Source organism: Convolutriloba macropyga, chromosome 1 (assembly GCF_964194025.1).
Source record: "Convolutriloba macropyga chromosome 1, txConMacr16.3, whole genome shotgun sequence".
NCBI lineage: Eukaryota > Metazoa > Xenacoelomorpha > Acoela > Convolutidae > Convolutriloba > Convolutriloba macropyga.
This window is the reverse complement of record NC_134468.1, coordinates 82,454,726-82,467,027: the sequence shown is the minus strand read 5'-3', so window position 1 is coordinate 82,467,027 and position 12,302 is coordinate 82,454,726. Positions and strand designations below refer to the sequence as shown.

Below are 12,302 nucleotides of genomic sequence, written 5' to 3'. Positions count from 1 at the left end.
CTTATAAAGAACTATATTTCTGCCTTCAAACGTAATTTCAAAAGGGGTTGATTTGAACGTGTAGAGAGAAACAAAGTCAGGTTCCCAGGCATCCAGGTTTAGGAACTGCTCTAGTCTTATAAGGCCACAAATTTGTGAAGTGCAGAGACGTTCGCTTTGTTGACGATAAAATATTTGCAGGGTGTTGAAGTGGGAAAAATTGCAGGGTGTTGTAGTGGGGACATCTCGTTAACAAGGAGTCAGTTGTAATAGCTCATTGGCAAAAACGCATACCCGTTACGATGAAGAGTGTATTCTATTTTCTTCTAGTAGTTGTCACCGTATGACTGGTAAAATCTTGGAAAGAATTTTGAGCACTTATTGCCTTATATCCCTTTTTCACGTTGAATACAAATGGGTCCCTCTCATCCACCATGTTTGACAGCACCTTGTCAATGGTAGAATTGAGTTTTTTTTCAAATCGTCGTTCAGGACTGAAGCGTTCATGCAGTTATTTTGTGTGGTGTTACTCCCAAGTTTTCATACAAAATGGTACAAAGCTCCGACAAAATATTTAACTGAGAACAAGGAGATATTCCCTCCAGACATTCCGAACGAAGCGATATTCCTCCCATACTATATAGTCTATCGCATTGACCAAAAAAAAATCAGAAAATCACTAACATCAAAACACGGTGGTATCCTTATTGCGGTGAGAGAAAACTTGAAATACGAAGAGATTCATGCAAAACCGATTGTCTAATTTTGAAACTCTACTGAGAAACATTCCCTTTTGCTGTGCTATTTTTACAATGCTCCTAAATCGGAACTCTTCTGAGAAACATTCCTTTTTACTGTGCTATTTTTACAATGCTCCTAAATTTTGTCGGAGCTTTGTACCAACATTTTGTATAAAAACTTGGAAGAAACACCACACAAAATTACTGCATGAACGCTTCAGTCCTAAACGACGATTCTCGCAGAATTCTTTTCGCAGAATTCAAATGCAGACTGAGTCAGTGTGCATCACCCCTGTGTATGTGCGGCTTAGCTGGGGAAAATTCGACTCATTACTTCTTCTATTGCCGTCTATGGGACCACTACAGACCAGAGAACATTGAACAGCTCAATCTACTGAATTACGATGACTGCCAATCCCTCATCAAGTTCATAGAGGCGACTGGTAAAGTGAAGAAGCAAATCACTCAGTGACTGTCACTCTACTTATTTCATCAACCTCACAATCAAAACTGGCAAATGAGCTTACATCCTCCGGCAAAGAGGGGATTTTCTTAGACTTAAATTTGTTGTTATTGTTGTTGTTGTTGGGGATTCGCAGCGGGTTTGCTGCAGGGCTGATTTATGCCCAGTCGTCAGTTGTTAAAATAGAGTCCATTTATTTCAGCATACATAGCGGTCGCAAAAGGTTTGCCATGTGCAGACGTTCATATAGCAAAATCGTTTATTGACAAACTCCTACATTAGGTTTATAAGTCTCTTCTTGAGTCCGTAAGGTCTACTGAATTCAACATATTTTTCTAATCGATTCGCAAATCTGCAGTTTCGGAAGGTGAATTAACTTCTAGCTTTTTGTGTTCTTGTTTTTTGTAGCCGCAGGACTTCCTTTGTGCGTCCATTGGCGCTGGTGAGGTCAGGTAGTTCGATGCAGTGCGAGCTTTCATTCATGACTTTCGCGAGTAGAATAGGTCGTTCACTCGGAGAAACGTAGGCAAGGGTAGAATGTTGAGCAGCCAAAGTTGACTGATATAATTCACTCCTTTGTTTCCCGTGATCCATTTCACTGCTTCCCTCTGAAAGCGTTCGAGGTTTTGTAGCTCGCTTCGTGATGGGTTTACGCAGGTGAAGCCGTACAGCAAAACGGGTAGGATTAGTGATTTGTAAAGCCTAAGTTTGATGAGTGGTTGGATAACTTGTACTGCGACGTTTCGTCTGAGGAGGTACAGTACTTTGTTAGCTTTCCTGAGTCGATCTTCTATATGTTTACTCCAGCTCAGGTCATCTTTGATGTGAATTCCCAAGTCTTTTACTGTATCTGCATTTGGCAAATCTTCACCCACAAAATCGAAATTTCGCTTTTTCCCTCGAAATGTTATTTGAGCACATTTGTCAAGTGCCAGCTTCATCTTGTTTGATCTGACCCACGTTGCAATGCTTTCTAGGTCTTCTTGGATGGTCCGATGATCTTTTCCAATCGCGGGGATTTTCAGGTCGTCTGCGAAGATGAATGGGTCTGAGAACTTCAGCGCGTCGGGTATGTCGTTGATGAACATCCAAAACAGGAGCGGGCCTAGTAGTGAGCCCTAAGGCACTCCAGTAGTAACATCTTGAACACCGGAACATATGTTATTGATTCTGGCGAACTGTTTCCGGTTGCTTAGGTAGTCCATGAGAATTTGTAGGAGACATCCTCCTAACCCAATATTTGCAACCGTTTTTAATAGCTCGAAACGAGGTACTTTATCGAAGGCTTCCGAGAAGTCCGTGTAGAACGCAATAACTTCTGATTTTGGATCGTTATCGAGTTCGTCGTGGATTTTTTTCAGGAAAGTAATCATGTTTTGAAAACAGACCGATTTTTAACAAATCCATGCTGGTGCTTGGTCAAGAAAGCGGCAAAGTGGTCGTAAAGAGCCACTTAGATACCCTTTTCCAGGATTTTACTTTCTATGTCCAGTAGGGACACTGGACGGTAGTTTTGTACATAGCGTCTGCCTCCCTTCTTGTGGATTGGCATCACAGCGGCTGTCTTCCATGTGTCAGGTATCCTTCTTTGCTTCTTTATCACCTTTAGTAGCTTATTCAGGACGACCGAAATTTGTCGTGACGTTTTCTTAAAGAAGGCCAGAGGGAGTCCATTTGGGCCTCTGGATTTATTATTGTCCAATTCGGACACGAAGGAATGCATGGTTTCAACCGATATGTTAAAGTTTGTCAATGTAGGATTTTTGGTTTCGATGTCAAAAGTGCTGGATGGTTGTTTTGGAGAAAAAACTGAATGGAAGAACTCGTTCATAATGTCGACTTGTTCGTGGACAAGGGTGCTCACTTTATCACCACTCACGATTTGCTTCGGAAGGATGGGAGATTTATTGACACTTTTCAGATGTTTGAATATAACGTCGGTGTTTCTTGTGGACATTAAATACTCCTGGTAGTCTTTCCTGTCTGCCTCGGCTGACTCGGTTACCAAGTTCTCCAGCTTCATTACTGCTGCTTTCCGGTAACTCGTTGGTTTTCTTTCAAGGAGCCTTTTCTGCGTTTTCAGTTTTTTCATAAGATTTGACGTGAATGCAGAGATCCATGGAGGGAGGCCTTGGCGATGTCTGGTTCTTCGAGGTACATATGTCTCAACCACTTTGTCGACATATTGGTATAATTCTTCACACATTGTGTTGACATTTGTATGGCAAATAGGTGGGAACGGGTTGTCTTCAAGAAATTTATTCATTCCATCGTAGTCAGCGTTTCCAAAACTCCTGAATGATTGGGGTACGGGTTTTGGTTCAGTTACTGGGCATTCGATCGAAAGATGGATCGCATCGTGATCAGTGCAGTCGTATGTCCTAGTGAAGGAATGATCCTTTCCGACAAAGATATAACAATTGCGATAGAAGGCCACATCAAGTGTGTTATTTGAACAGGTCGGAAAGTCAATGGCTTGTCTGAACAGAGCTTCGACAAAGATTTCGATGATTTGGTTTTATTCTTCATTAGAGCTGCTTGCTGTTTTCCAGTTTGCATCCGGGAAGTTTAGTTCGCTACAGATTAGGGCCGGTTTGGACTTTGGAATGGTTTTCAGGAGTTTTTGGAAATCGTTGATATTATATCGGTAAGCACTGCCTTTTGGTTGATTGTAGAACGAACAGATTATCACTTCAGATATGTCTAGTTGAATTTTGCAGGCTAGGCATGAGTCGGGAGAATCCGCATTAATCTTCTCAGAGTTTAGAGAGTTTTTCACTGCTATGAGGCTACCGCCGTGGGCGTTTTTATCTCCCAAGAGTGTACAGTCGCTTCGATATATGTTGTAGTCATATATAAGTAGTTCGGAATCGCTGATCAATTCGTTCAGCCAGGTTTCGCAGAGACATATGACAGTGTAGTCCGCTATTTGGACTGCATTCGCAGGTTTTGCTCTTCGGTCGATGTTTACGAGACTTCGAGACTTCGTGTGTTGAGTTGAAGTATGTTGAGGAAACCTAGTGATGAAGACTCGGTTTTCTCAGATTCTAGGTGAACTTTCTTCCGTTCATTGTACAACCCCAAATTTAGAATTCGCAACTTCTCTCGAGGAACGCCTTGGTCGAGTAGTTGACGTCTTGTTTTCAGAAATTGGCTGAATATCATTAGAGCTCCGAAGACATATTTTAAGATTTAAAAAAGGATCGTCAATTAAAAACTTTCTTACCAACGTTTTCGAACTCTGAGTTCATCGACAGGTTGTAAAGAATACAAAATGCAAATATGAAAAACCTGAAATAAAAATGCAAATCACTAAAATCCACTCAATCAAGGAACTTAGAAACGAATTTTTACATATCTAGAGTCGTATCTAAACAATTTAACATCTGAGAAAAAATATATTTTCGATTTGATTTAGTCGATGCATATCGACATTTTTTATTAAAAAATCATCCATAAAATACCTTAAGCTTGCTTCGATTTGTTCAATTGTTTAGTTGAAAATTTCGTTTTGTAACGTGTCTTCCTTTCAATTTGGAATTTTTTCTCCAAACAAAGCTTTCGGTGTCAATTCCTGTCTTCGGTATTCGTCGCGCGTGTTGATGGCCGGTTTCCATGTTCTTAAATAAAGCGCCTCTAATGTAATTAACTTAGATTGTTTGCCGCACTGGTTCAACATCTTCCATTTGAAAGTTGTTTCATCTCCGTTGCACTCAATAGCATGTATTCCCGCCGGTGAATCCGCCTTGTCATTCTCTGGAACCCTTGTGGTAATATGTTTGCATTTCTGCCCTACATAGAAGCATTTGCATCCATTACAAGTGAATTCATTAACCACGTTACTTTTGAGGTCTTTATCAAAGCTAGACATATGGCTAGATAAATAGCCCTTAAGTTTTCGAATGGTTAAAATTGTCTGTACAGGATGAATTCTGTTCAGCTTCTCTACAAATTAATTAGAAATGTTGCCTCTTTACTCTAATACAAATTGCTGTTGCTCAGTACTTTTAAATTGTTTTACGGCTACGTCAGCGTTATGTCTTTTTTTGTTCCCTCATTTGCAGTTGGTTTATTGTATCCTTGACAATTTTCCCTACCCAATGCCTAGGATATTGATTTCAATCCCAATTTTTTTTTCCATTTTTAGTCAATGCGCTTCCCAATCGCTAGCGTCTCAGAACAGGCAGTAAAATTGCTCCCTTCATTATGCTGTTCTTATGGTGAAGGGGTGCACAGCAACGACAGTTCAGATTTGTTCCAGTATCTGATGGTTTTTGATACCATGTGCGAAAAATTGTACCCTCCGGTTGTACGTTAATTGACATGTCCAGAAATGACAAACTGGTTTTGTCATCCTTTGTTTCCAATGTAAATTGAAGATTTGGATGGAGGTTATTAACCCCATTTAACAGATCTTTTTTGTCAACTCTAATCGTTTTCACAATATCGTTGACATATCTTAGAAAAACACACTTGAGAAAAACATATCCCAGGAAAACTCCCAAGATATATAGTTCCTCCTAAAAAAACTTACCTAGCAGAAACCGCGGAATCAATTGACAACTGCAACATAATCATGACAGGTAATCTTAACATAACACAAATGACGAGGAGTTTACTGTCATCATCAAACATTTACGAAAGCCCGTAACTCGAGAAGTTTTTTATTTGAATTAAAGTCAAATGGCTCGTACACAGTCGTATAGCAGCCGCGTGGGCACAAATATTATTTCTTCAGTTAGTTGTTCGTTGCATTAATGAAATTTTAGGTGAAAACGAAGAAGTTGAATTAATAAGTAGATTATGAAGAAGAAATTATAAAGTTATAAGGTCCTTTCAAGTGGTTAGCTCTTCTGTTTGGTTGGATGCTCACTGTCTCAAGAAAATCATTTCTTTGGTCATTGCCAAATATTGGTTCTATCATTGTGGTAATTTAACCAAGTTCATATATGAAATGTCAAATATTTTGATATTGCTCGAAGCCCCTGCTTTGTCTGATCAAATGTCTAATTCGTTTATTGACACCTATCATTCTTGTGTCAGTCATAAATCAGGTAATAAATTGTTTGTATACTAAACTTTTCATCTTGAAGCCCATCGTTTTAGAGATCTTTTCAAAAACGCGTGACAATCACATTGCCCCTTTTAATAATGATAGAATGTGCAACTTAAAAACAACCACTATTTCAAGATACAACATCTCAATATAAAAAATTTGTCTTTTCATATAGAGGTTTTAACGTCAGCTTTTGTTACTCAGAACTTACTCGACATCGTCTAGCCGAAAAAAATGTGCTTCTTGCGCTGCATCATTGGACGGTATTTGGAAGGCCCAATTCATTGTCTTGAATAGCTTTTCAATCCCACCAACATCAGGTTGCGTCAATAGGCTCATGTTGCGATAACTTTTTTTGACTTGTTCGTTAGAAGCAGAACTTATGACCAACATCATCCCATATAGCGTATCAGGCCGGTTAAATATATTTTTATTTTGAATCTCGAAAAGATTTTTCTCAGTCGCCATTGATTTGGAGTTCCCGTTTTTTAATGAAATCTTCTGTCTATCTATAACAGTTTCTTTTCTACAACATTCGCTGGCCAAGTACTGGTTGTAATGTTCTAGCGTTTAAAACTCTGACCTATATTGATCACTCTCATCTCCAATCTCTCGGCAGCTTCTCTTGTCTTAGCAGCACAAATTTTACAATCGGCCGAGTATTTTTTCAGTTTCAGTGAAACGATTGATTTCTCTCGTTTGGCATTTTTGGCTACCACTGCCTTTCGATTCTCTCACAGCTCACCACAATCGGCGTTCAGTTTGTCCCTTGATTCCTTTTTTCTTTTTTTGGTCTTATCATAATGGTTGTCTACTTTTTAATGAAGCTCGAAAATGCCCTTTTGATGTAAACAGTTAGTACTTTTCAACTTTTCTGGTTGCACGCACTGGCATTGCAGCTCGTATTCACTCTGTGAGCTCGGGACCTAATATTGGCGGGTGCCAGAAATTCTATCGAAGACACCTTCCTTGTCCGAGATAGACAGGATTCCACTAGGATTCCACTAGGGAAATCTCGGATAAAACTTTCCAAAACTCGGGCAAAGTTTACATTTTCACCAAAGTGTGGGGTCTTGCTGCCTGCTTCATTGAATAAATAGCCTTTTTGTATTTAAAGTTTATCCATTTTTTGGTGCTGGAATCAAGAACTATTCAATTTTTTAGTCTTGACCTCCAAAATTCTTGGTCTTGAACTCAAGACAATATTTTTGAGTCCTGAACTGAAAACGTATTCATATTTTTGGTCTAGATCTCAAGACTTCTTATTGCTTTTTTTAGACAAGCAAAGATTATTTTTCTTCAGTGACGTTCTTTTTTTCTAAGCGTTCATTAATTAATTTGAGTAATTGTTGATTCATGATGCTCCGTTAACGACTAATCCTAAATAGATGAACAGTTCTAGAATATTTTTCACAGAGTGAGGCTGAGTGATAATTTATGTATATATTTCACAAAGTGAGGCAGAGTGATAAGACTGAAAAAGCAATATCCTTTGCTTTCAAACAAATGTATAAAGTTTCGGTTATTATGTTAAAAAAATTTGTTATTTCCTTTGCAAGGAAAAATTTTTGTTGAAACCGTTTGTTCGAATGTAAAAAGAGTTCGTGACTGTTTTTCCATAAGAATCTCGGATTGCTTCTCGTCTAATAATTCCTTTGAAATTGTGGCAATTTGTTTGAGCAGTTTGCCCCTTTGTAAGACTGATGTTGAGAAAAGCAACAAAGTAGGTTTTGATCACTAGTATATAAGTCATTATTCATCGGCCATTGATATATTTTGTGACCAAACTCCCTTAGTGTCTCGCCATATTGTTGATAAATGTCAGTTGTTATCTTGACCACATTTTGATACAGCGTGTTGCGTGCATCGATTTTATAGAAAGGATAAAGAATTTCATGTAAGGGTGTCTGAATATATAAAAGAAGAAAAATTCTGACCCTCTTTTAACACAGGAATTTCTGCTGTGCAAAAAAGGAGCTTAGTTAATTTTGCCATCATCTTGGCACATTTTTGAATATATAAAACAGATCCTGCTCTTTCAGAGTGAGTACCTTTCTCCATGAGCGTTACTGAAGGACTTAACACATTTTTGGACATTTCAGTCTTTGTTTGAATTTTTGATCGCTGAATCTCAAATAAAAGTGTTTTGATCTTCATGAAAAACATTTCCTCACTTCCAGTAATTCGAAGTTAAACCGTCAAAAGCACTCGAGAGAAACAAATCCATTGTTACTTTAAGATTAGCAATTGGCAGTTTTGATTTTTTCTTCCAGTAAAATTTACCGTGAATATCGGTTTTTTTAAGTGCTTTCCACACAAAAGTGCTTTTTCCTCTAAAATTTTCTATGCAAATTCTTCAATTTTGTTTTTGTGCAGAAAATCCCGCTGATAAAGGTTGTCTTGTTGTTGCCGAAATTTTTGCAGGGTCATTCTTAGTTAATTTTTTTATTGTTTGACAAGACTGCTTAATGTGATTTTCAAAAAGTATTTCACTAAATCGTCTTCAAAATATGTGGTTCTGATAAAAAAAGTTTTTTAAACGTCTAAGGGATCGTTAAATTTAATATAGTTCGTTGAAGCAGCTTTCCCCCAATTGTTCTGATATAAATTCTTGCATTGATTACAACATTTCCAATAACATTTCTCCTGTAGGCGAAACCCACACTACAGGCTCAGCATACACAGCGCCTTCGCGCACAATTTGTTTCATGAAGATTTGACTATGCTCCTCGACGTCCGTAGTTTTGGTCGCTTGTCGGATAATTCTTTCCGTTATTGTCCTGTTGACAGTAATGGTCTTAACTCCAAAAACTGGTCTGCCAAACGTTTCTACAATATGCGTTGTTTAAAGGGTATATAGTGATTTTCGTAGTCATGCTCCATCACTCAATGTTCCGGATAAACTTGAAATTTTTTCTGAGTCCATTATTTCTTTCTGATTTTTCCTGAAACAAAAACATCATCAATCCCCTTACTACTGAAAAACTCTTCATTTTGCTATGTAAAATAATTTTTTAACCTCTCAGGTACCAATTTCTTTTGGTTGCCAGACGTTGAAGCCATTTTTAATGCCATCTGATAACTTTTATGTTTTTCTCATTGTTTTTTGTGTTTCTAGTCACTTCATGTGTTTTTTTAGTTTTTGAATTTCAGTTTGTGCTGCTTTTCTTTCCATATTCTCTTAAGACCTCGAATAGAAGTCACGTCAACCCCCGGCAACCTTGTTTGCCTTTGTTTTACCCCTCAGGGGTTGCTAGCGGTGATTCTCTAATTTATTTTTCAGACGAGCCATTCGTTGCATTTAGAGGTTTGAAAGCATTCTCGCCTTCAAGTTGATCATATGAGTTTAAATTAGTTTCATTTTCTGAGGATGATTCCGTTCTAATTATATCAACATCGTCTGAGCTGCCCAAAAAAATCTTTTTCTCCTCCCTAATTGTTGTTTTTCGTTTTGCCTGAGTCTCAGGGGTAAATGACTCTAACTCCTCTTTTATGTTTTTTGATCGGTCATAATGGACAGTAAAAAGTATCTTGATCTTATAATCTTCCAACTTGAAATTCCAATCGTATTTGATTCAACAATTGTGTATGGTTCTCTATTGATCGACGTTATTTTTCTTGTTTCTTCTCTTTTACCGTTGGGTTGAAAACAAACAATTCTTCTTTTTTGTAGTTAGTTCCATTCAATTTATGATTATAATAGGTTTTCTGGCTTTCATGTTCGACGTCCATAAACTCTCGCATCAACTGATTCGTTTCCTGCAGTTTTTGTTTCATTGTGAAAACATAGTCAATTGGTGTTGCATACATTGCGTTCACTGGTGTGCTATCGATGCTGTTTATAGAGAGTTACAGTAGAAAACACAAAAAAAACATATAGACTGGATCGTATTTTTTTACACTATGGGTTGATGATCGGTAGACGATCACCGCTAATGGTAGTAATCTTGTCCACTCATATTATATTGGCCTACGTATTTAGATAGACATGCTTCTAGTGTTCTGTTTTTTTCTTTCAATAATGGCATTCCCTTGTGGTTGGTAGGATGTGGTTGATTTGCTCCGTATTCATAATTCATTGCAATGATTACGGAATTATGTTGATTTAAATTTCGAACCTTGATCACTGCGTAGGTTAAATGGACATCCGAATGTCACTATCAAGTGTTCAACAGAAGCTCTTGCCACGGATTTTGCCGCTTGATTGGACAAGGCTACGGCTCAATACCAATTACTAAATTTATCTCCGATAAGAAATATGTACTTGTTCATTTGTCTGGGGAAGTTTTCCCTTTATATCGAGAGATAATTGCCAATATTCTTGACTAGGTTTTCATTTTGTGAGTGTTTGTGGATGTTTCTGCTTGGTGTCTTTCCTTTTCAGGGATACGATACTGCATTCTATCCAAATTTTTACGTCCCCTCTCATGTACGGCTAATACAATGTTTCACAAGCCCTTTGGTATGTTTCTTCCATCCTAAAGTGACCTGCGCTACGAGATTCATGCAACTACTCAAATACATTTTAAACAGTTCTCTCTCATGGTACCATCATTTGGTAAACAGTTTCAAAGTTAGGTTCGGTTTAGTGTCTTCAATAGAAAACCCCTTCTATGAGACAAAGATTTGCATACTGACTCCGGTATTCCCACAACCACTTAGAAGCTCCATTTTACATGTGTTTTATACAGGTCTTCTTTGTTTTTGACTCATGAGAATGTTTCATTGAGTAGTTGGTGGCTTTTCTCTGAATCCTGCTGTTCTATTCTCTGAATTTTATTCAATTGCCAACTTCGACTCCATTAGCTGACATTGTCTTGTTCTGAGTCCAACGCAATGGCGTTAAGAAAAGCTGTTTGTTCCTAATCTTCTGTTTTTTTGTGCGATAGACTGTTTTCATCTCGGATTTTCGGTCCTGCTTTATGCTTGATGGTAAATAAAATTTGTCCAATTTTCTATATCCAAGTTGCGACCATACTGATTGGTTCTTTCAAATTTTAGACCAAGACAAGAGCTCTATAATTAGAAAGTTTTGACCAAGCAAAAAGCTTCCAACTGTTGCGTAAAGGAATAATTGCGAATAATTTTCATTTATTTGCTGAGTACTTACGTTGACTTCTACTCAAAGTTTTGCTAGCATATGCAATAATCGTATCTTCCGTACCATGCTTTTGTGTAAGAATTGCTCCAAGCACCATTAGAGAAACGTCCGTATTTAATGTATACGGGTCCTACAACTGATTTTAATAACTTCATCTTTAATTCGGTTACCGCACTTTTGCACCCTGCTCTCCATTCGAGAAGCAACCGGTCGAGAAGGAATAAATTTTTGATAATAGCCCACAGGGCATAAAAATTCCATGACGCCATTGAAAGAGGATGGTTCATTCATCTTTTGTACCTACCTTTTTTATGTCGACCTTGACATCACTCCCAGATGTATTGTACCCCAAGAAGCTGACACGGTTTTAGAAAAAAATGCGTTTTGATCCTTTAATCTTTAATTCATTCTCCGCTAATTGTTGATTAACCAGATTTAGCCGTTTCAAATACTGGTCGGAGTTTTTAAAGAAGACAATAACGTTACTTAGATAAAATAGAGCGTTTCATAAGAGAAACCAACAAAATTATCAACGCTTTGTTTTGAAAGGCTTCTGGTGCAGACGCGACTCACGTAGGAAGTCTTTTCCGTGTGAACAGGCCCGGAGGTGTTATAAAAGTGGTTAAATTTTGACTCACTTCCTTGAGCGCCCTCTGAAATCACCCCGACAAAAGATCTATGTTCGAGAAGTACATGTTTCAATTCAGAGAATCAATGACCACATAAACACGTAGTATTGAGTGAAAAAAATTTTCTCAGCATGTTTTCTCTTATTGTTTGTTTAGAACTACAACTAAGCTATAAGTTCTTTCTTTTTTGGAACCAGCAATGATGGTGCTACCAATTTGGAGTGTGTTGGTTCGACTACCTAACCTCGTTCGACGTCTTTAACCCTCTTATTCATGCCTTTTTTCTCAAAATCCAATCTGCCACATGTAGGTCTGAATGACGCTGCATCTTTTT

At 37.9% G+C, this 12,302-nt stretch overlaps 1 protein-coding gene across 1 annotated transcript; it reads right to left on the bottom strand.

Annotated features, from left to right (window-relative positions):
* Positions 1-2,635: 2,635 nt before the first annotated feature.
* LOC142351971 (uncharacterized) lies at positions 2,636-5,817 on the bottom strand. The gene is made up of 2 exons (XM_075404308.1): positions 5,717-5,817; positions 2,636-3,563 (listed from the first exon to the last, which is right to left on the bottom strand). The coding sequence occupies exons 1-2, from the start codon at positions 5,815-5,817 to the stop codon at positions 2,636-2,638; spliced, it is 1,029 nt and encodes a 342-aa protein (XP_075260423.1).
* Between the last annotated feature and the right edge of the window lie 6,485 nt (positions 5,818-12,302).